General features: G+C 43.2%; 1 protein-coding gene across 1 annotated transcript in view; it reads left to right on the top strand.

Annotated features, from left to right (window-relative positions):
• Positions 1-859: 859 nt before the first annotated feature.
• The window catches only part of LOC121851891 (small subunit processome component 20 homolog), a 64,725-nt gene continuing 40,114 nt past the window's right edge, over positions 860-25,470 (top strand). The window contains 14 exon segments of the mRNA XM_042345978.1: positions 860-1,099; positions 2,463-2,606; positions 3,292-3,371; positions 5,053-5,267; positions 11,512-11,662; positions 14,361-14,448; positions 14,572-14,728; positions 15,577-15,617; positions 17,912-18,064; positions 18,860-19,015; positions 21,070-21,207; positions 22,010-22,147; positions 23,056-23,195; positions 23,622-23,707. Coding sequence (XP_042201912.1) covers positions 860-1,099; positions 2,463-2,606; positions 3,292-3,371; positions 5,053-5,267; positions 11,512-11,662; positions 14,361-14,448; positions 14,572-14,728; positions 15,577-15,617; positions 17,912-18,064; positions 18,860-19,015; positions 21,070-21,207; positions 22,010-22,147; positions 23,056-23,195; positions 23,622-23,707 — 1,927 coding nt within the window.

Here is a 25,470-nt window from a genome sequence, read left to right as displayed (position 1 = left end):
TGCATTCTCGTTCATCTCGACGTATGGATTAGCAGATTAAATTAATATGACTCGACGCCACCTATTCTGGTGGTCTCTGTTGTACTCTCAACCGGTTTGCTGCCAGTGTTAAAGTATGTCAGTGTTCAATGTCTAAACTGTGTTTAGTTGTACACATTTGTAATGTAGCATTCAGAGACGATGTCTAGCTTAAGTTATATGTATATATTTATTACATATTACAGTCCACCCGACTTGATGACACGTTATCAGGTGGACGCAGGTTCACTACATAGCGGACTGACTATATAGGAGCCGTCGATGTAGTAGCCACGGGGAAGTTATATAACTTCCTTCCCTGCCTTCCAAGACGATGAGGGCGATCCCCCGTGATGTCAGCGACGACAGTCCGGACCCCCAATCCCCACAGCAGCCTTGAACCCCGCTCCGTGCAGCCTTTTATTTCCCCTCTGCTCTTCCACGTCCCTTTCCCGAACTTTCTCCTTTGCCTCACTATATAACACCCCATCTCTACCCCCGCGTTGACTCCTCACCCAGTTAGCTCACTTGACCTTGCCTGTTTTCATCGCTGCAATCATTATTTATGGAACTAGGCCCCATACTGTCCTTACACATTGAAAGTGGTAGTGGCAGGATTTTACATGGTAATGCTTTGTAGTTCCAAAGATCAGTTTGTTTAAAACATTCAGTGATTGCCAACAAATGAGGAATTTAGTACATTTTGTGAGGTTGACGATTTCTTAATGGATTTGATTAATTTATGAAAACCCATTTTTTTAATGGTTATTTTTTGTTCGGAGAAGATAAAGTTTATTGGTGTGTGAGACTGGACATGTGTGGTGTCTGGCATGTGATGATGATGCCGTTGCCACTGTCGCTGGTGGACGCAGGCTCGTGCGTGCACGCGGTGACACGTACTGTGCAGGAGCTGGAGCTGGGCTCTGTGATTCCCCTGGGCCGGCAGCACGGCATCCTCAACACGGTCGACACGCTCATGGCCAACGTGGGCCACCTGCTTCACGGCCACCTGTCACAGCTGCTGCAGATCCTCCTGTGCATGGTGGCATCCTTTTCGCACATTCTGGATCAGCGCGATCAGGTAGGCTGCCCCCCAGCAAAGGAACGACGCGATAATTAATGTGTTGAACCCTCTTGGCAAACCCGTCGTTGATTTTGTATCTACGTATGTATGTTTGAACTTCTTTCGTACCGTACGTAGCCACCAGTGCTAATCGCAGGTGCGGGTTGTAATCCAATAAACACTCAGGGTTAGTAGCATGATTGATGACTTAAAACTTTGGTGACTGCAGAATTCATATTCTTTGGTTCTTTCTGTAAGTCACGTAGATAGAAAAAATAATAATTATAATTATAAAAAGTGAAAGTACTGGCAGTCTATTATGTAGACTGTAGCCTGAATTTTAAGCTGATGAGCATATTGGCAGTCTATAATGTAGACTTATTCTGGTTCTTTCAGTAATACAAATAAAATAAACACAAAAACCACAACGTTTCGATCGCAATACAAGCGGTCGTCATCAGGAAAAGGGGGGGGGGGTTAGCCTCTAAAGGCAAACTGTTTATAAAGGTTTAGAGATGGACGTAGCCCAAGTGTGTCAGCAGCATGGGCGGGGCAGCTAATGTTAATGTTGGGGGAAAGACAAGCAACTGCAACTACACCAATCAATGGGCCGCCAGGCAATCATCTCCACACACCCACACTGCTGATGGTGGAGGTTGATGAGAAAAAACACAAATCAAGTCTTGACCCAAAGTGGTTGATGACATTTCCAATGATTGCTGAGTTTATAACCATCTTCTCGGTTGAAATTGTGTCTGTATATATGGATATCTTCATGAACAAATCTTTGTTGATAGCCAGTAGGCTTGCAAAGTACCATCGTCTTCGAGAAATCAATTTCACGTGAGCCAGCTGCATTAAAATACATCTGACAGACAAACGCTTCTCCGTGCTGTTCCGTGGCCGATCCACCCACTTTCCTTCCCCTCTCCATTGTTTGCCATTAGCCCCCGGCCCTCTCAACTCCCCCAGTGAAAAGGGTCGAAAAGCACTGCATTAAGGTGTTACAGCAAATAACCATGACTGGGGATGAGGGAGATAATTTTTTTTTAAGCATAATATCATTATCATGACACTCATACTGCGTTTAGTTTAGTATGCTTTTGTAAATTCGGTCATGCAGAGTGAGACTACATTTGTGACATGTTTAACACTTTAGAAAAGAGTTGCTTCTAGCGATGCTCTGCAAGGCCATTTTACTCTTCATTGTCATGTGACAGCGTGACCAAATTGGTGGCACATTTTACCAGGTGGCGGGGTCCTCTGCTTTACTCCGAAGCTGCTTGGTTATTGTGAGTGCCCTTGTTACATTATGGACCCTGCGCTGCCCGTATCACTGATGCGTGCCTGCCATTGGCACTGTGACCCTGATTGCCTGCAGGTGCAGCCGCGCTCGGTCGCGCTCGTGAAGCGGCTGCGACGCCTGGGCCAGGATAGCCTGCTGCACTTTTTTGAAGACAACGATGCGTACGCCTTCTCTGCTGGCGAGCTGGAGGCAGTCTTCCAGGCACTCTTCTGGCCCCTGGTAAACGGAGTCTGTGTGTGATAACTGGACATAATAAACGCACTCGTGAATTCAGAAGTATGCAAGCGAGTTGATGCGTTCTGAATCTTTTGAAAAGCAGGTTTATATGTAATAATTCTGTGATGGTTCATTTTTATATCAAATTCCAACTTGCCTTCTTCGCTTGGCCATTCTTACAGTTGAATGACCCTCACCCACATAATTCAACTTCATTCTGTAAACGCTGCGAGCCAGTGCGAAGCGCAAGCGGTGTCGTAACAATTGTACGAGTGGTCACATCGGGAAGGTAACACAACTTGGTCAACTTGGCAGCTGACTATGGCGACAATAAGAACATTGGCAGATAACTTTTATATGGTGCATTACTTCTGTCTACGTTTTGTGGACTTTCAACGTGACTATATTATCCGAGATTAAAATACTAGGTATTTTATTTTAAAAACCCACGTTACTTATACTGTTAAACGATTTTTAAAAAGCAAACAGATATATGGCGTTTCACATTTGGTGCTTCGATACATGGCCCTTCAACACAGCACTTGATAAATCTACATATTACATGATCTGGTGCTATTCCCAATTATTAAGCCAGGGATGTTTGACTCTTGTTTTTTTGGATTAGATTACAATGATATAGCCAAATAATAAAGTATGAATCTTGTGTGCCTTTGTGGGTTCCTTTTAGATTACTCGCCTGTCCACAGAAAGCCAGTACTCTCCTACGCCGCTGCTCAAACTTGTACAAATGTGGAGCCAGATTCCAAGGTGAGTGGTTGCGCGAGCCTTCAACGTGTGAGGCTGGATCACTCTTGAACCAATCAAAGCTTTGTCGGACATCAAAATTACTCGATTCAATATGATAAATAATGAGGGAATTATTAACCTAAAATATGAGCACACAGTGTTCATTGATAACCTTGAACATCCAGCAGTATTGACAAGAGGGCTGTGTACATGTGTTGGTTCAACACCCTTAATCTTAGCTGGGACACTGTCTTAACCGCTGCTTGAAGAGGAAAACTCTACGTTTGCCTCCCATAGACACTAAGAATCCTACTCTGTCATGACGCAACTTATTTGGGATGCTGCATTTGCGGTGGCGCACAACCTCAGTGAACAATAAATGCAACACATACTATGAGACAGAGTACGTGCTATGAAGAAGGGCCATTGCCTGAAATGTCTATTATATATATTTTTCTTTTAAGGTCACTGGTTGATGAACATGTAGAGTACTCTGTAATTGTGGTCATCTCTGCCTCTTGACATGGAAAAGGTTGTCGGTTTAAATCTATGTGGTTCTCTCCTGGTCCTCCTCACCTCACCGAGTCCCACTATATACCGATGTATTTCTTAGTTCTACGAGATTTGATCGGTTCCAGAGTTGTGTCTCTTGCAATGTTTGAGTGAAGCCACATACACCAAATACTGCAGTGAGTGTTAAGCCACCATCTAACTCAAACACACACTCTTCCTACTTCTCACAATAGTGCTGCCAAAATTTAGTGTTAATCGTTGTCATTTCGTTTCATCTAAATGTTTGGATACATTTACAATCTGTCATGATAGTTACAACATTTTGAAATTTTAGCACTTTATAGGGCGATTGTAAAGTGCGGCCCTGGATGGAAAGTAATGTATGATCGTCACAAATAATATTATTCTTTTTGAGTATGCCTTAAAATGTAGGATAATGCCTGCTTTTCTGGTAATGCTTTTGAACCCAATAATTTCTCTTAGTGTATTTGAAATTTTGTAGGCTCTCCTGGAAATTTCACCAAAAAAGATTCAGCAATATTTCTTCAGTAACTTTCCATCCACGACTCTCAATCTTTTCTTCATTTTTTCCCATAATTCTTGGCTTTATTTTGTATGCTTCTTGATAATTTTACAAAAAGTGAATGGTTGTCAGGTCAGAGGGCCTTTAAACTTTGGCGACCTACCAAGTGCTTAACCGTGCTCGTAACGTCTTCTCAGATGGTGCCTCCTGTCTGTGGACCCTAGCACACTCTCTCCCAATATTCTTCAGATAGCCACAACACATTGAGATTTATTTTGCACTTTCACGATCTTGTAATGAACTAAGACAAGTGTTGCCACCTGAGTAAACAAAACAAAAATACATACTTGAAATGTATTAAACATTTGTATTAATAAAAATTCCATAATACCACTGCACCATGTACTGGATGTATTGTTGGATTGTTGCATCGCGAGATTGGGAGAAGTGGTGGCAGCTTGGGGAGGCCTTCATCCAGCAGTGGAGTGATTGATGATAGCGGATGATGACGATTGACAGGATAATATATGAATATCTTTCCAAAATAAAGGACGCCAATACTTGGATTGGATTTTACACTATCTAACACTTATTGTATATACTACGTTGCCAAATGTTGGTATAGTCTAATAACTGTGTGGTGTTTTCCTTGGTGTGCAATTGCAGGTTCATCCCACTCTTAGCCAAGGAGCACCCAGAGCATCCCGAGTGCAGTGTGCTGCCCAACGTGTATGCACTGCTCAAAGCCAAGAATCTGAGCCCAACGACGGCCCAGTGCGTGCTCGACATTGCCGAGAACCTGCTGACCGTGCCTGACCCGGAGTCCACGGAGACGCACTCGGCGCTGTCTACGCAGGGCTGCGTGCTCCCCGCACCTGCCAGCCTCCCCGGTACGGCATCACGTTATGCCTCTTTGCCACAAGTTCAAGTAACTTCACACCTCGACACACGACGAGCAGCAGATCTGTGTCATAAGACCCTCCACCACCTGGCATAGTGACACAAATGAAATGATCACACTTACATGTATTTAATTTGCCAATTATGGTTGTATTAGCTCAACGGTAAGTTGAATAGCAATTTTAATTGGTGCGTTAAACGCTTGTAGACTTGAAAGTTACATTTGTTTGCTACGTTGGGTGGTGGAGGATACAAACAAATTTGGCAAGATCGTTACCTGGCCCAACCAAAAAATCAATCATGAATTGTAATATTAGTTACAACAACCTATTTGGTAAGTTATATAACGATTCATTTGCCAAAGTAAAACTGTTTGTCAGGCCCCATGGTGTAATATGTATTCTTTCACTCTTATCGACCCTATCTCTCTGGCCTTTCCAGTTTTATTCTACTAGTGGGAAGTACCCGGCGTTTCCTGAGAGAAAAAAAATATTTTAAAACTTATCTTAAAAACATAACATACATACACAAGTACTAATCTATTGTGAAAGCCCGGCATTCCGTATGTCCATTTGTCTGTCAACAAAATTATAAGAGGCTTGAGGAAGTCCTGAATCCAAAATTAATAGAAAGTGGCGGGTAAATAGTTTATCTAAAAGGTTTCCTAAAATTGTCGACATCCCCACCCTCGAAAAATATTTTTACCCCCCCATAGGCATATATACCTACACACCCTACATACAATAGAGTGAGTAGTATCTAGCGACTCTAGTAGTATCTAGTGACTCTAGTAGTATCTGGCTCGACAGTAGTATCTGGCTCTACAGTAGTATCTGTTGACTTTATAGTAGTATCTATTGACCCTACAGTAGTATCTACTCACTCTACAGTAGTATCTACTGACTCTTTAATAGTATATACAGACTCTATAGTAGTATCTGCTGACTTTATAGGAGTACATACTGGCTCTACAGTAGTATTTACTGACTGTAGCAGTATTTACTGACTCTAGTGGTATCTCCTGACTGTAGTATTATCTACTGACTCTACAGTAGTATCTGCTGACTATATATCAGTAAATACTGACTCTACAGTAGTATCTACTGACTACAGTAGTATCTACTGAATCTCTAGTCGTATCTATTGACTTTATAGTAGTATCCACTGACTATAGTAATAACTACTAACTCTATAGTAGTATCTGCTTACTCTATAGCAGTATATACTTACTCTACAGTAGTCTCTACCGACTCTGCAATAGTATCTCCTGACTTTACAGTTGTATCTACCGACTCTACAGTAGTATTTACCGACTCTATAGTCGTGACTACTAACTGTAGTAGTATCTAGTGACTCTACAGAAGTTTATACTGACTGCAGTAGTATCTACCGACTCTATAATAGTGTATATTGACTCTATAGCAGTATCTACTAACTCTACAGTAGTATATACTGACTATAGTAATATCTACTAACTCGAAAGTAGTATCTGCTGACTCGATAGCAGTATCTACTATCACTACAGTAGTATGTGCTGGCTGTAGTAGTAACGACGATAGCTACAGTAGTATGTACTGGCTCTAGTAGTAGCTATACTAACTCTATAGCAGTGTGTACTGGCTGTCGTAGTATCTATACTAACTCTATAGCAGTGTGTACTGGCTGTAGTAGTATCTATACTAACTCTATAGAAGTGTATACTGGCTGTAGTAGTAGCTACATTAATTCTATAGCAGTGTGTACTGGCTGTAGTAGTAGCTACACTAACTCTATAGCAGTGTGTACTGGCTGTAGTAGTAGCTACACTAACTCTATAGCAGTGTGTACTGGCTGTAGTAGTAGCTACACTAACTCTATAGCAGTGTGTACTGGCTGTAGTAGTAGCTACACTAACTCTATAGCAGTGTGTGCTGGCTGTAGTAGTAGCTATACTAACTCTATAGCAGTGTGTACTGGCTGTAGTAGTAGCTATACTAACTCTATAGCAGTGTGTACTGGCTGTAGTAGTAAATATACTAACTCTATAGCAGTGTGTACTGGCTGTAGTAGTAGCTATACTAACTCTATAGCAGTGTGTACTGGCTGTAGTAGCAGCAATACTAACTCTATAGCTGTGTGTACTGGCTGTAGTAGTAGCTATACTAACTCTATAGCAGTGTGTACTGGCTGTAGTAGTAGCTACACTAACTCTATAGCAGTGTGTACTGGTTGTAGTTGTAGCGATACTAACTCTATAGCAGTGTGTACTGCTGTAGTAGTAGCTATACTAACTCTATAGCAGTGTGTACTGGCTGTAGTAGTAGCTATACTAACTCTATAGCAGTGTGTACTGGCTGTAGTAGTAGCTATACTAACTCTATAGCAGTGTGTACTGGCTGTAGTAGTAGCTATACTAACTCTATAGCAGTGTGTACTGGCTGTCTTAGTAGCTATACTAATTCTATAGCAGTGTGTACTGGCTGTAGTAGTAGCTATACTAACTCTATAGCAGTGTGTACTGGCTGTAGTAGTAGCTATACTAACTCTATAGCAGTGTGTACTGGCTGTAGTAGTAGCTACACTAACTCTATAGCAGTGTGTACTGGCTGTAGTAGTAGCTATACTAACTCTATAGCAGTGTGTACTGGCTATAGTAGTAGCTACACTAACTCTATAGCAGTGTATACTGGCTGTAGTAGTAGCTATACTAACTATAATAATAATCTTTGGTTCTTTCTGTAAAAGCACGTAGATAGAAAAATAATAATAAAAAAGTGAATAAAATTAATGACAATAATAATAATAAAATAACCATTAATGTAGACTGTAGCCTGGTTTTTAATCGGAGTGAGTGTACTAGCAGTCTACAATGTAGACTGTTGCCTGGTTATTAAGTTTGGTGAGTGTACTGGCAGTCTATAATGTAGACTGAGCGATGTAAGGAAATACATAAAAAATAAATAGCACTAAATTCTTAATTTAACTACTTTTAAAGTTGACGGATGGGAAAATCGAAATAGCGCTGGCTCACCACGGTGCTTATCGCGTGGTACCTGCCTACTTTTTTAAAACGGAAACCCCACGGTTCGCGAGCCAAATCCTTGGCACGTTTTGTCCACACACACACAGAGACAGACAAAAAATTACGTTTAATCGGTAAGACTAGCAGGAAGTACCTGGCGTTGCCTGGGCGAAAAAGACAGACACACACATCGACTTACACAGACTTACAGACATTGACCTACACACACAAACACATCAACTCACACACACACACATAGCGACTAAGATACACACACACATGGACTTACACACACATATGGACTCAAGCACACACATCGACTTACACACATCGACTCACACACATACATAGATTCGCACACATTGACCTACACACACATATGGACTTACACACACATTGACTAAGAGACACACACATGAACCCATGCACACACATTGACTCACACATATACTCAGACACAACACCCTACACACACATATGGACTGACACACACACATGAACCTACGCACACACATCGACTTACACACATCGACTCACACACACATAGACTCTCACACATATTGCCCTACACACACATACACATATGGAATCACACACACAGACATCGATTTTAGATACACGCACATGGAGTTACACACACATATCGACTCACAAACACACACATAAACGTATGCACACACTTCGACTCACACACACATACATCGACTTTCACACACACATCGACGCAGACATGCACATGGACTCACACGCACACATGGACTTAGACACACACATTAGAATTTTAAAAATTACCAACCTAATTGTAAATATTAGTTGTCTACACACACACCATGCACACACATTGATTAACACACACACATCGACTGACACACACACACAGCGACTGACACACACACATCGACTGACACACACATCAACTCGCACACATACATCGACTTATACACACACGGACGTTCACACACACACAAATTGTCGCAGACACGCACGTGGACTCAGACGCACACAAGGACATAGGAACACATGTAATAATAAAAATAATAACTAAGTAAATTGTGAAATATGAGTTGTCTGCACACAAAAAAATGTGTTTGTATAAAAATAAGGCGATTGTTTAAAAAATAGGTTTGAATGTACAAAGTTAGTGAAAGAAGCAAGAAAATGAAATAATAGTTGCCTGCACACAAACAATATTATTGTAAGATTTCTAAGGCGATAATGTAAATTATAGGTTTCTTTTGCTACGTGCGTTTAGCGAAAGAAGCAGGAAAAATAAATACTATTTGTCTGCACACAATAAATATTAATTAAATATTTACAAGGTGATTATTTAAATAATAGGTTTCTATCTACGTGAGTTTAGCAAAAGAGTTTCAAGTTCATTTGTTAGGTATAGCCCTGTGAGCCATTCGGCTCTTGAATTGGGTGCAACCGCAACAAACAAACAACAAAAACATGAACATGAAAACATCTTTAAGTGACTGTGGAAACTGAAAATCCAGGAAAAAAAAACAGCAAAAATTCCAGAAAAAAGCACCGTACACCAACGCTGTGTGCAAAAATTCCAGTGGGATGCAAGTCAAACAGCAACAACCACAAGACAACTTAGATTGAGGCCATCAGTCTCACTCCGTACTACAACAAACAAACATGGCCAAACCAAAAAACTTTTCAAAATCACCAAAATAAAGCCATAAAAGCAATGTAACAGTGAGCATAGGAACTGTGACTGAATGTTCACAATAAACAACATAAACAACATGAACCACCAAACCCTGCAGCCATAGCTGGCTGCATGAGTCACTCCACAACATCAGGAGCATCAGTCGGAGTATAACATTTTTCAATGCACCTTTAAGATCAGCACAATAAATCAAAACACAGATAATACTTTGCAGCGGTCATCTGGAGCGAAACATTTTATTTTATTTTAGGCCACTGAATAGCAGTGGCAGCTCGGAGTGTACAACTCCTCTAGAGCAGTTTTGAGTGAAGATCCCATAGGTAGTGATTCAAGTTGCAGTTTATTGGCAATAGCATTCCAAACTTATTTTTTTAATACCAGTTTTCTATGTATGTGAGTTTAGCGAAAGCAGCAAGAAAATATAACTTTTGTCTCTCCCTCTCCCTCAAATTGAGCACTCTTTGGAAGAACGTAATCAACCAGGTTGGGGTTGTTGACTGTTGTGTTGGCTGACTTTGTGTTGTATTGCATTATATTTCCAAGTTTACTGTGTTTGTTTTCTCATTGATTTGTACATGATGATGGTTGCTTGTGTTGCAATTAAAACGCCGTATTCTATTATTATTTAATTTAATTTCTTTCTACGTGACTTCACTGAAAGAAGCAAAGAGTAAAATATAACTTACTTAACGTTGCCGTGGTGAGGCCTAGTCTCGTGCAGAGCCCCTGGCCTCGCCTAGATTGGCCAGCCGGCCGAGATGGCACCTTGGCAGACTGGGGGCTGGGCTGCTCCCCCCGCCCGCGCTTCAATAATACTATCTAAGCGCTATAATATTAATATGTACGGACTCTATAGTAGTAACTGGACGCATTGGGGTGGTGGGAGAAGAGGACATCACACTGAAGAATTAACCTCAGTGTTCTGTGTTTTTTTGTTGCATTCGTAACGCGAATGAAAGTTTTTGCCGATCGTGTGTGCATTGCTAGGGGCAACCCCTGTCAGCGTTTCGCGCATGCACAATTGCGTGCTTTGTCCCGCGCCGAGTGGCTAGCTAAATTATTAAATTAAGAGAAATTGCACTCAATTGTTAATTTAACTACTTTTAAGTTTACGGATGGGAAAACGGAATAGCGCTGGCTCACCACGGGGCTTACGGCGTGCTACTTTTTCGTGGTATCCGGCTACTTTAAAAAAACATTAACCCCACGGTCCGGGAGCCAAATCCCCCGCAAGCGAGCATGCGCAGACAGATGGACAGACAAAGAATGACGTTTATAGGTAAGATGACAAAGGGCCATTGACTGTGAAATGTCTCTTATATATTTAATTTTAAGGCAATTTTTTGTCACATGTGTTGAGTTTTTTTGTGCTCGTGCACTATTGCCAACACAGCATCAACAAATAATGTTAACTTGTTTTTGACCGTTTTTATACGTTTTATTTTTAAGACATTTCAAATATCACAGGACGCCTCAGAAAGAGAAATAGAACCGATGATGAGAAGCCGTTGCAATCATCGCCGCCTTTTTGTCCCCATTGTAGATGGGACACAGCTGGAGCTGGGCACACGGCTGCTGTTGCCACACGTAACGGGCATCCTCCAGTACCTGGCGGGCGTTGTCAAGGACCGTGACAAGATGAACAGCAAAAAATTCCATGATCAAGTTTCCAAGAACCTCAACATTTTGTCTCGGTTAGTACTCCGGATGAATCTTATGCAAAGGTTCACTCGTAAAAGCAAGCCATGCTGTTATTGTCTTACAATTGAATGGCAACCTTGGCTGTGTGGCATGTTATGGTCGATCAATTTGAAAGTTAATTATTCGACCCTGAGTGCAATTTGACATGTCAAATATATATAGTTTTTATATAGTTTTTTTCATATATAGTTTTTTAAATTGTTTTTTCAGTTATACTTGACCACATGTAGCCATGACTTTACTATGGGGCACTGTGGTGCCGAGATTTTATCTCCTCCTGGTACGCTTGAGGTCGTGGGTTCGATCCCGGCCAGACGATGCCTGGTTCACAGCAGCCGCACCTTTACATCAGCCTCACCTTAACAACTCTTTTCAACCAGTCTACACAACAAAGGCTCATTCCTAACACCGTGCTTCAGCCGCACCGAACCTCACAATAATAATATCCAGGGCCTACCATGGCTCCTCCCACCCTCAACCAGTATATATACAAGGACTATTTTCTTGGAATTTCTCTTACTTGATACAGCTATCGTGCTGTAACGGTTCCACCTGAAGACGGAGGCTTGTGTTGCCTCCGAAACGTCGTGATTTTTATTTTATTTTTATTTGACTTTTATTAATTTTAATTTTTTACCACCGTGACTTTACCGAAAAAACCTAAGAATATGTATATTCCGAGTTTTCATGTTCTTCCCGTGGTTGCGCCTATTTTTTCTCTGGGCCCTCCAGTTTTTCCCTCCATTTAGAAACGTGCTTTTAGATTAGTTGGCTGCTGCAGTAAATTCACACATGGCCAGGTCGCCTCTGAAAAAGAGCTCAGTGGGCTCTACCTGGTAAAATACAAAATAGTTTAGTTTATACACAAATACGATTGTACAGTGTGTTGTTTGCACTCAGGCTGTCCCAATGCAGACAGGACATCCTGGGTATTATAATGATGTCTGAGTATATTCAGTATACAATATTAAAACATAACAATCCAATTTCAGTACTCTATTCTAATTATGCACTCAGTGTCATGATGAGGTGAAGAGGCACTCTTATAGATCTGAATGAGCTCTTTCATTCCGAATAGCATGTTTTACTGTCTCATGAAACAGTGAAAATCATGTTTCCATGATTTATAACAGGCTGTAATCACAGTTTAAGTTGTATTAGTCTTGCTGCACAAGTGTTCCATTCATTGTGTTACGTTTGTTACAGTCTGGTCAACACAGTTTTGGGATGGCTGTTATAATACCACTTTATATACTTTGGTTCCTTGTTTGGCAAGTTTTAACAGTACATTAAATCAGTTCCATTAACATTACATTTATTGGAATTACACACATACACATCACTGTAAAGGAGTATTTTTTAATGCATTTATCACAAAGTGATTTATTTAGGGCTGGACCTATTAAAATATAGTCTTCAGCCTCAGAATAAATATATCAAATCAAGCATGTAAGAATATTTTTTTTTAAATCTATGCAATGTTATGTGCAAATCATATTACAGTGGTACCTTGGTATACGTCGTTAATTCGTTCCAGAAGGTTTGACTTATACCGAAAATGACGTATCCCAAACGAATTTTTCCCATAAGAAATAAAGGGAAAGGAAATAATCCGTTCCAGAGTATAAGAAATTATATTTTATGTGGCATATTATAGATTAATGGGGTTGTATAAATAATTTAGACACTACTTATTACTAAAATGCATACATAAATTTAAATAAATAGAATTTTTTTTACGTCACTTTACCTTGCTGAGAGGAGTTGATGGCCTACGAGGATGGTGGTGAGGAAGGGGAGGAGTCGTGAACGGGGTCTACGCGGCGGGTACGCGGTGACTCATCCAGACCCATACAAGTTCTAGCAAGAGCGTCATATTCCAAGCAAGACGTATCCCAAGACTTTTTTCTCGTCAAAACACGACGTATACCAAATTCGACGTATTTCAAAGCGGTCGTATACCAAGGTACCACTGTATAATGTTACGTATCAGCTAATGGAGCAATTACACGCAGACCTTGCTTAGCACTCGAGGTGCGTTCCTGGAGAAGTGAGCACAAATAGAATCGCCACAGTGGCGAGATGTTAATGTTAACTATCTCGCCTGGTATACAGGAGGTTGTGGGTTCAAACCCGACCCTGACGCCTGTATATTTGGTATTTGCATGTTCTCCTGTGGTCGTGTTGGATTTTTCTCTAGGTCTTCCGGTTTTTCCCTCCACATTTAGAAACATGCATTTAGAATATTTGGCTGCTATAATTTTCCACATGGTAAGCCACTTCGTTGATCTATCATTTGTGGCCAGGTCGCATCTGAAAAAGAGCTCTATAGCTCTAAGTGGCGCCCACGCTGCTTGGTTCAGTAGTGTAAGTCACTTTCATTGGCTGAGTGAATGTAAATAAAGATGTTGACTGTTGTTTTTCCTTCGGCCAGCGCTCTGTTCACGCGTAAGCACTTTTTAGGTTTTGGGATTTTATTCATTTAAAAAAAAATTTCTAAGACAAAGATCGCGTTCTACGGGATAACAATGTCTGCTAAGCAATGTCTGCCTTGTAATGTATATTGCACTCATGTGCAGTTCACACATTCATGTTACAGGTATCCCACTTGATTTTATCTGGCTTGTGTTTTTTCATCAGTTATTCAGGTTCTCTGCTGACATGTTGGTAATTTGAACTGTGGTTTCGCAGAGTGAGCAAGTTCGTGGTGAACGAGGAGCAGAGCTCTCTTCTCATCGGTCTGCTCGTGCCCTACCTCTCCAAAGCCAACCTTGGACAGGTTTCTAGACGCACAAGTCAATATGAAATTATCCAAGACTGTTCGCATCCTATGCTGTTATACTGTGACTTGACTAGGATTACTACTAAGCTGACATTGCTGGCTGTGTGCATGTGAATGCAGGACATGGAGGTGGACATCCTGGAGACAATCATGAACCTATTGAAACGCGTTTCTGTTCCTGGGAGTTACCTCAAGCCTCTGGCATGTCTCCTGTCATGCCTCCAAAACAAGCTCTCTCGACAGGCCCTCTCTGCCGTCTTCCAGGTAATCTCATTGCATTCACAAACGACGCTTTGTGATGGTATTGTGTTATGTTTTGGATAGTTTTGCGTCAAACTGGGACCCATATCTTTTGGAGAGAGTCCTTGCCTTTTCATAAACATCTTCCGTTTTACCAGCTTTGGTTCAAGCAAGCCTGCCTCTGCTGACAAGACACTCAATGTCAAAAGCGATCCAGAGTTTGCTTGCATTAAACCAATACTGCTGTAATGTAGCTCTCATTGACACCGTCTTGTCTTTCCGTATATTTATTGGAATAAAGTCCACTGACAACTCAACGAGTAACCACGAGTGACTATATACACTTAATGAGACGAAACTATTCTGGGACAACATAGCTTGTAGTCTCAAGACATCTCGAAGACGACGGAAACGACCCGTTCCAAGGCGACGACGACGGCGTTTCCCACACCAACAGCCCCCCAGGTCCGGCTCGCGACGGCTCTTATGCCTCTCCCGGTCCGGCCACGCCCCTATTCTCGAATTCTACTCGCCGCACGTGCTCTGTCAATCTCCGCCCTTATTATACTTCGCCGCCATTGGATCCCGTGCTCCCCCTCACGTGACCCTGTCAACGTTTGTCTCATCAATCATCATTAGCAAGTCCATGGACTTGCTAACTATTGCTCCGTACTGGAGAGACAGATATGGGAAGTAGGAAATATTATTCCATTTACTCTGCTCACTTTTAAATGTGTTGCTTGAGTTATGCCTCCTGATTTGTGAGAAGGGCCTACATTCTTGTAAAGACATCAAATCTGAATAACTTGTATGTTGTGATTATTTGGTTGTATTAATTGATTGCGTTTTTTGCAAATGTGTTGTTTTTCACAGACCCTTGGGAACTGGACAATACAGTCACATACATCACAGATGTGATTGTACAGGTATGTGTTGTCAGTGTACATAGACAAAGATCCCCCTTATAGCCTTAACATACTGTTGAGGCAAGTGCTGTTAGCGAGCAACTATGAAGGCCGGCACGATACACGAGGGGGTGGGTGGCAAACACCACGCCCGACCGCTTTTGGCTCCCCAGTGTCGATATCTTTACATACTGCACCAGGTACTCATTTGAGGCTGAGTCGACTTGGGGGAGGCCCAAGGCCGGTTCAAATAATCGTCACTGGTGTAAGCCGTGAGCGGGAATCGAACTCGAGTCGTCGGGTTTGTAACGCAGTGCGCTAACCGCTGGTGATGTTTATACACCACACCAGGTAACGCTCGCATACTCACTTTCACACTCACAAACTCACTCCCAGCGGGCTACTGTGATTCATTACTTTCTCGCAGAGAATCGCTTCGCTGAACAAAATCGTTCCGCGGTTCCATTTGCAAGTGCGAGTTCGCGTTTGCAAGTCGATAAAAAATAAATATATCTCATAGAAGCTGGTTCGTAAGTGCAGATCTTCGTATGTCGAGGACTGCCTTTGTGCATAGTCATTGTACAGGTATGTGAAGAGTGACTGCTACCAAAGACAAACAGTGGCTTAAGGAACAAGAAAAAATGTTAGAAAAAGGATTTACCTTTTCTGGCATAAATACAGGTGTTAAGATGTTCAATCACCAACTCGACACCTGTTACAAGGTATTACAGCTGCACAAACAAGATATACATGTGGTAAAACGTGCAAACACATGCATTTATCCTGTACGAACTCTGCTTGGAACTGATTGGCCTATACCAGAGACAGCCTCTCAGGCTCCCTGTTGGCATGTTTTACCTCAACTGTGTCGTTAATACTGACTCGATGCCTTGTAATAGTTGTCGTTTGGACGTCTTGACACCTGTATTTATGGCATTCATGTCATTCAGTATCTTGGTAATGACAAAAGAGGCCAATAAATAACACAGAAAACTGCTTACTTTCTCATGACATTCTTAGCATCAGACATATGGCTGATACGGTAAATGTTTCTGTTGAGCTCAGAGCATATTTTTTTAACTGTCTATGGGGTACTTCCTGGTCAGCAGAAATAAATAAATCAACATAAAAAGAAACGAATAGAACTCTGTTAGGTATGGGTGGTGGCATAGCCGGCATGTCAACTCTGCTATAATCTGTAAAATATGAATAGGTGAGTCAAATATATATGTTCTGGATATTGAAAAAAAATAATGTTTAACTATGTTTATATTTTGAGTATGCAAGTCTGGCACGTGGGATTTTTTTCCCCTCTCGGAACAACTTTGATGTGACTGTTGTTTCAGTATCAATTTACTTATCTTTTTGGTGTATGTAGTCATGTACGATATTACACAGTAAGCATTGTCTTGCATTCCCTATCCTTTTCTGTGAAAATAAAATGCACTAGCCCCATGACTTTGCGCTTTGGACTGTCAATGTGGTTTTATTCATCAACAAGTGTTTGGAGGCACACATTTCCTATCTGTAGCCTGGTTCGAGAGTGAAAATTCCAAATTACAATGTCAAAGATGAATCAATCCATTGGACAGCAACTTTGGACTCCCACAGTTTAAATAAATATTCTGATTCTGACTTATTTTATCGAGCCCTAGAGGGATGAGGAACCACATGGACTCAATTGTTTTTTTAACTTGGTCACACAAGCTGTGAACTCTGACCATGGCGCCACCGGGCTGGTTATAGTTTGGATGGATGTGTGAAGATTTCCAATCGGTTGATGATGAGTTTCGCTGGTAATTACAACCAGCTTCATCAGGTGATTTTGCCAGAATTCCTCCAACACACCGGTGTGGTGAACTAGTAACTCATTGGCACATTTTTTTTACGTGACAAATCTTACTAATTGGCTGTGTCGGGTGGTGGAGGTTAATGACACATTTATACTTACGTGATCTTAACCCAAAAAAAATCACCTTTTGTGTTGAAGGATTGTTACTCGCCAAAGTATTTTTTCCCTGTATCCATTTTACAGATGATTAAGTATCATACAGTACCTTAGATAACATATATACTTGTACATAAATTATATTCATTAACAGTGCAATTTATTATTTTGACTCAAATTGTGCCTATGCGGTAGGTAATTAATGCTGTTCAGTGTGTTTGATACTTGATTATTTTCTTTGTACCTATCTACGTGACTTTACTGAAAGAGCCAAAGAATGTGTTTGATTCGCTTTTTGTGTTTGAACTCTGCTGTTTGCCTCTGTTACATGTGTGTGCACGTGTGTGCATTTGTGTGCGTGCTGCAGATGAATGCCTTTGATCGCAGGCATCTCGACGATATCAATTTTGACATCCGCCTCGAGGCATTCCAGGCGGCCACAAAGTACGTGGCTGGCATGGAGAAGGTGGACAGCGGCTATCTGCTGCCACTCCTGCACAACTGCTTCTACTCCATACAGGTGCGTCGAGTGTGAACGCTCGGCTCGTATGCACGAGCGACTTGCATTGCGCCATCAGAGCAAGGCGCGTGGGGATGGTGATGTTGTTTGTGTGGGGAAGCTGTCGTCCAGCAGTGGGTTGACAAAGAGCTGTAAATTGTCTAGGTTTTAACCTGAAGTCTTTGTAACTGAGGAATTGTGTCCCATGAAGATTAAAGAGGGGAGGGGCTGTGGTGCTGAGAATATTCAGCAGATAATGGAGTGAATGGTAACTGAGCACCACCTGCTGTTGTTACACAAGGTAGCCAATGAGCCAACGTGTGTGTGTGTGCTACTGTCATGTGGTTCCGTGCTACGGAGGCTGTTGATTTTAAATGTTTATGGCGTTCGGGTGACACTGTCAAGAGATGTTAACTACCTCGCCTGGTATACAGGAGGTTGTGTGTTTGATCCTGACCCCGACAGCTTTATATATATTGAGTTTGCGTTTTCTCATATGTTCGCGTGGATTTTTCTCTGGGTCCTGCGGTTTTTCCCTCCACATTTATAAACGTGCATTTAGAGTAATTTACTTGTGATAAGCCACTTTCTTGAGCTATCGTTTGCGATGGCTTGGTCGCTTCTGAAAAAGAGCTATGTAGCTCAGTGGGCCTTACCTAGTAAAATTAAAATAGTTTATCTTTTTTTTTTATATAGCTGAAAGAGAAGCAATGTGACCCTTTTTGTTAACACCTGCTCCATGGTTATGCGGTCCCTTGCACCCCACTTAAATTTCCCTCTTGTGTACCACCCCCCCACCTGCATCTCTTTCCCCAGCTGACTGAAATGGCCCTCTCCGACAATGCCAGCTTGTGCCTCGCGACGGTGGTGCAGCGCTTGGCGATCATCTCGCATACGGAGGAGGAATTCCGAGAGGTCATCACCCGCACGCTGCTCGTGGCTGTGCGGCGCGGCCTCAAGTCCCAGACGCAGGTTCGACTCTAGCAGTAGCAGCCGCCTCCACACCTCCACGCCTTTCCACAGTGGCAGCCGTTGTTTTTCATTATTTTTCTTATATTTGTCATAATCGTTTATGCCTAAATATACAGGAAGAGGGGTAGATCATTTTAATAAGATTCGCTCAGAGATTTTTCTATATCCACAAGTGTTTTTTTTGGGTTAAGTCACATAAATATAAATGTGTCGTTAAACCCACCAACACCCGATGCAGCCAGTTAGTAAGGTTTGTCACGTAAACAAAACGTGCCAATTAGTTACTAGTTCAGCACACGGGTGTGTTTGAGAGTAAACCCGTGTGTACATGTTTGATTGCTGGTGAAGAGAGGCTTGCGGAGTCCCAATGTGGTTTCAAACTGGGGCAGTCCTGAAGGACACCATATTTTCTATCAGTCTGCTCCGGCAGAAGTTTACAGAATTTCAACAGCACCTAAATATCTGCTTTATTGATCCCTCTGCTAACCCTCTACTCACAATCATGTGGGACCTTCACAATAGTGGGCAGGCTCTGGTAAAGCCGTGTGGCGGGAGTCAGAACCATTCCCTTTTCACCTTGAAGCGCGACAGGAATGTCCATTAACATTTGCTGTTTTTAACATATTTGACCGTGTAGTCTGAGAAGCTTTCCATGGCTGTACCAGAGGAATTTCCATCTGGAACAGATCCAGTGGGAGGCTGATCGATGCCGAGGGGCTGTCAAGACATTGCTCCTTATTGTTCAATCAAGCTTTGCGAAGGTGTTGGAGATGCTACTGATGAACCTGGAGTGTGCTATTTCAGGATGGCGCTATACAATTAATCTCACAAAAAACAAAGCATCTTCCACGGGTATTTTATGTCATTAAATACTCAATCTCCTCCACTCAAGAGTGATGGGGCAGTTGTGCAGTGTCCTTTTGACCAGCTCTGGTTTGGCAGCAGAGGTCTCACTGAACCAGTTGAGAGGCATTCTCTTTTCATAAGCTGCATAATTCTGTGTGGACGCTACCATATGAAGCTCTGGGTTTTTATGGCCACAGTTATGCCCTCCCTTCTCTGTGCTTTCGAAACGTGGAGCCCTTCAAGAGAACATCTCCAGTTTTAAACATTCATGCTGGCCGCCTACGACCCATCCTGGGTTAACCATACTGGACTGTGTAAGGAGCTCACAGAACCTTAAACGATCTGAACACAGTACCATCAGCAAGCTCTTCTGGCAGGCGAGATTGTGTTGGCTGGGGCATGTAGCCCGCATGCCCAGCCACCTCATGCCCAAGCAGCTTTGTTTCTCTGGATAGAGGGGGATAAACGGGCACAGCACGGGTTAGAGAAGAGATGGATTGATATGGTACGAAACGATATGGAGCTGATTGGACTTGCCGATGACGAGTTCCAGCGGTGTCAAGATCAGCCTCTGTGGAGAAGGCTTGTGAAGGACGCAACTGGTCAGTCGCCCTCCAACAACAACAGAGGGCAGAGGAGCGACGCTCACAACAACGAGCGGCACAACAGGTAGCTAAATAGTTTTCAGTGGGGAGCACAGGTGGTTTATCTGCCAGTCATCTCAGTCATCAACCCATGGCACCTGTGTCTGTCCCGTGACCTGTCGGCGAGCCTTCTACACTTCAAAGTGCACCTGGCCTGGCTTCGGTGCCGTGGGTGATGTCACCGTCACTTAATGGCGAATGGTGGGTGATGTTGATTGCTGGTGTGTGAGTGTGTGATGTGTGGGGAGCGGTAGTACAATGGTTAGCGCGCTGCGCCACGAACCCGATGACCGAGTTTGATTCCCACTCGTGGCCAACACCAGTGATGGTTATCTGAATTGGTGCTGGGCCTCCCCTAGGTCGAATAAGCCTCAAATGAGTACATGGTGCGATGAGTAAATATTGCCTCTCAGGAGACAAAGGCGTGTGCCGTGCCAGCCTTCATAGGTGCTACACTAACATCACTTGCTCCAACAGTTAGTTAAAGCTATACGGGGAATCTTTGTCTTTGTTGCTGGTGTGTGCATGTGATTGTTGCCGCCTGTGCGTACCTGAAACTCGCAGAATGTGCTGCACGAGTACGTGGGCCTGCTACGCTGTCTGGTGCACACGTTCCCACACCGTGTCGAGTTCCAAGACCTTGTGACGCTCACTGATCCGGACCCTGAGTCGGACTTCTTTGAGAACATGCGGCACATCCAGGTCAGGGAGCACCGTTCGTCCGTGCTGTTTCATGCCATTAACTTTGTTCACCATGGCTCTTTATGTATATCATTATACGTAGCTAAGTGGTAATAAGCTTCATTCATACAGAATGCTGTTGACTTTTTTTGACTGCTGTTGCTTTCTCCAGAATTTTTGTGTCATTGCAATGCCCACTACAAGCAGGCACTCCTATTGGCATCATTTGTATTAATTGTGTCTTTTCCTTATGCGCATTAAATTGGTTAATGGTCATGGAAGCTGCCACTCAAATGCAAACTCTAGACTGGTGGGTTCCCAACTTGTGGTTTGTGAACCACTGGTGCTCTGCACAGCCATGTAAAGTGGTCCCTGGACCCATTGCAGATGAATAGAAAATTCCACAAAGCACCATGTGATTTACTACGCACGGTGGTACGCAAACATTTTTTGAGGGTTGACAGCGACCTGTGGTCAGAAAATGTGGGAACTCACTTCCTCGAGGCCAGTGGTTTTTATCCTTTACTTCAGCCTTGCACCCCTTTGGTTCTCAATAGTTTGATGAAAGAAATTAGTTGTACTTACGTGCCCGTGCTTAATTTGTGTTTTCGATTAATTACCTCCTGAAAATAATCTGGCATCTCTCAGACCCCCAAGGAAGGGCATCTCGCACCCCGAGGGGGTGCGTGCACCTCAGGTTAAGAACCACTGCTCTAGATCATGTAATTGTAGTGGGGTGCTCTTCTTAAGCTTGAACGTGTTGAAATGTATGCTTGCTCAACGATGCGTCTGTGTCGCACTGTGGCCACCACCTCCCATGCAGGTGTACCGGCGGGCGCGTGCACTGAAGCGCGTAGCGAGGCAGCTGCAGGACGGCTCGCTCCGCATCTGTGCCACTGCGTTGCAGAGCTTCATAATGCCCTTTGCCACCACGCCACTCGCCAACCCGAAGTTTTCCAAGGTAACTGCGCGCAGGAACAAAGTCGCAGAGCATGTTGTAATTTTCCATTCGCCACAATGTAAAAATAATTATTGATTCTTGACCCTAGATATTGTGATGTAGCTTTGAATTTGCCAGAATGGTGATCGTTATGCTTTCTCCCAAGGACATTTTTTTGGTTAAAGAAAACTACCTGTAAATGGAGACCTTGTCGAACCCAAAGCCAAGAATGCACAATGATCTGAAGAACATACATATTTTGACTGCACTATGAAAATGCATAATGACAAAGGGTCTTGTCCTTTCCAGAAGTTAACGGTATACCTGGCATGGATCGCCCATATGAATGACTTTAACTTTATCTACAAATTACTTACGTTTCTACGCGAGGAAGTAGCCGTTGCTGAGCGATGCCTCCTGTCCCCATTTCCCCACCCCTGGGTGCCCCCCTCCTACGTGACGACCCCCAGTCACCCCCGCCCCCCTCCTGCAGCCCCTCCCAGCTAGCCCCCACACACCTGCGCCCCCTCCCTTAGCACAGCCCTCTCCCCACGTACGGCCCCATGCACCCCCTCACCCCGTGCGCCTATGCCCGTGAGTTGGGTACCCGAGCAGCCCTCCTCACCGCATGTTCGACCCCTCCCTCCTGATGTCAAGAGCCAGACATGTAGTAAGGGAGAGGGAGCCAATTGGGGAGCGTGGTGGGCGGTGCGTGACCTCCAGCCAATGAGAACGCCGGGGACAAATTATCGCGCGCCACATCACATTTTTGTTGTTGAAGGTGTAATTTGTTTGACACGTTGAACACAATATGTTGACCAACGCACATGACAGTTATGTTTTTGTATTCGAGTAGCTGTTTTTATTCGGAGCTCTGCCATGCTGAAGGTGGTGCGCGCAGACTGAGTTGCATTGTTTTTGTTTCTTAGCAAGAGAATGTGGTGGAGGCCTGTGTGGACGCACTGGGGGCCATCTGCCGGCACCTGCCCTGGAAGCCCTACCTCTACACTCTGCGGCACTACATTCACCTGCTGCAGACTACACAGTTGGAACTTAAACTGGCGATCAGGTAGCGTGTATAGAGCTGCACACGATAACACAGTGCTGTGTGGTGGGGAATTTCATTGCACTTGCTGGGGACACATGAGGTCGGCTGTGTAATTGGTGAGAATAAAAATTTAAGGCACCGTTGGCCATTATTATAATCACCGCCTTTAAACAGAGAAGTATATAGAGGGCTCACATTTTAGGAAGGGCCCTTCATGATGTGGGTGAACTGGAAGACCACTGCAGAGAGGTGTTTCTCTGCCATTGTCTACACTCACGGATGGGAAACACGCTCCCCACAAATCCCCCTTCCCTCACGCCCTCCACGTTACTGGTGTATTTTTATTGGTGCCTAGGAGATGATAAAATGGGTTAGTTTTAATTTATTTCTATCCAACAAAGATTGTATGCATCATACGTGTGCATTTTTCTCTCTCTGTGTGTGCAGCTTGCTGATAACTGTGTTGGACGCTTTCCACTTTGACCTTGAGACCTTGCAGAGAGAGGCAGAGCAGAGCATTCGGGAATCTCCGGGTAAGGTTCTGTAAGCAGCACAAACGGGAACAGAGACTTTGTCCAACAGGTGTTGCTATCGCATCATTTGCTGCGCTCGTGTCTCTGGCTCTCTCGATCATAGTGTTTGAACACGAACATAAAAACGATGTATGTCCATGCTGAACTTATTTGGAACCGTAAATAGCCACATGTGCTAACCGATTTGTACGTGGCCACTTCTGTATATCTATGGAAGTCATACTTATTTTTATATTTTTTATTAAAATATTTCACGTGCAAAATCTTTTGAGATGGTACATCTTCTTGGCAAAGTATTTGATCACCTACTGATTTTGTACGTTTACCCACTGACAAAGAAATGGTAGGTTTATTTGAACAGTGAGAGACAGAATAACAACAACAAAATCCAGAAAAACGCATGTTAAAATTTTTTATAAATTGATTTGCATTTTAATGAGGGAAATAAGTATTTGACCCCCTCTCAATGAGAAAGATTTCTGGCTCCCAGGTGTCTTTTATACAGGTAACGAGCTGAGATTAGGAGCACACTCTTAAAGGGAGTGCTCCTAATCTCAACTTGTTACCTGTATAAAAGACACCTGTTCACAGAAGGAATCAATCAATCAGATTTCAAACTCTCCACCATGGCCAAGACCAAAAAGCTCTCCAAGGATGTCAGGGACAAGATTGTAGACCTAGACAAGGCTGGAATGGTCTACAAGACCACCGCCAAGCAGCTTGGTGAGAAGGTGACAACAGTTGGTGCGATTATTCGCAAATGGAAGAAACACAAAAGAACTGCCAATCTCCCTCGGCCTGGGGCTCCATGCAAGATCTCACCTCGTGGAGTTGCATTGATCATGAGAACGGTGAGGAATCAGCCCAGAACTACACGGGAGGATCTTGTCAATGATCTCAAGGCAGCTGGGACCATAGTCACCAAGAAAACAGTTGGTAACACACTACGCCGTGAAGGACTGAAATCCTGCAGCGCCCGCAAGGTCCCCCTGCTCAAGAAAGCACATATACATGCGCGTCTGAAGTTTGCCAATTAACATCTGAATGATTCAGAGGACAACTGGGTGAAAGTGTTGTGGTCAGATGAGACCAAAATGGAGCTCTTTGGCATCAACTCAACTCGCCGTGTTTGGAGGAGGAGGAATGCTGCCTATGACCCCAAGAACACCATCCCCACCGTCAAACATGGAGGTGGAAACATTATGCTTTGGGGGTGTTTTTCTGCTAAGGGGACAGGACAACTTCACCGCATCAAAGGGACGATGGACGGGGCCATGTACCGTCAAATCTTGGGTGAGAACCTCCTTCCCTCAGCCAGGGCATTGAAAATGGGTCGTGGATGGGTATTCCAGCATGACAATGACCCAAAACACACGGCCAAGGCAACAAAGGAGAGGCTCAAGAAAAAGCACATTAAGGTCCTGGAGTGGCCTAGCCAGTCTCCAGATCTTAATCCCATAGAAAATCTGTGGAGGGAGCTGAAGGTTCGAGTTGCCAAACGTCGGCCTCGAAACCTTAATGACTTGGAGAAGATCTGCAAAGAGGAGTGGGACAAAATCCCTCCTGAGATGTGTGCAAACCTGGTGGCCAACTACAAGAAACGTCTGACCTCTGTGATTGCCAACAAGGTTTTTGCCACCAAATACTAAGTCATGTTTTGCAGAGGGGTCAAATACTTATTTCCCTCATTAAAATGCAAATCAATTTATAACATTTTTGACATGCGTTTTTCTGGATTTTGTTGTTGTTATTCTGTCTCTCAC

This window comes from Callorhinchus milii, unplaced genomic scaffold, assembly GCF_018977255.1.
Source record: "Callorhinchus milii isolate IMCB2004 unplaced genomic scaffold, IMCB_Cmil_1.0 Scaffold191, whole genome shotgun sequence".
Taxonomy (NCBI): Eukaryota; Metazoa; Chordata; class Chondrichthyes; order Chimaeriformes; family Callorhinchidae; genus Callorhinchus; species Callorhinchus milii.
Note: the sequence above shows the minus strand (reverse complement) of the source record. Positions and strands in the feature narration are given on the sequence as shown.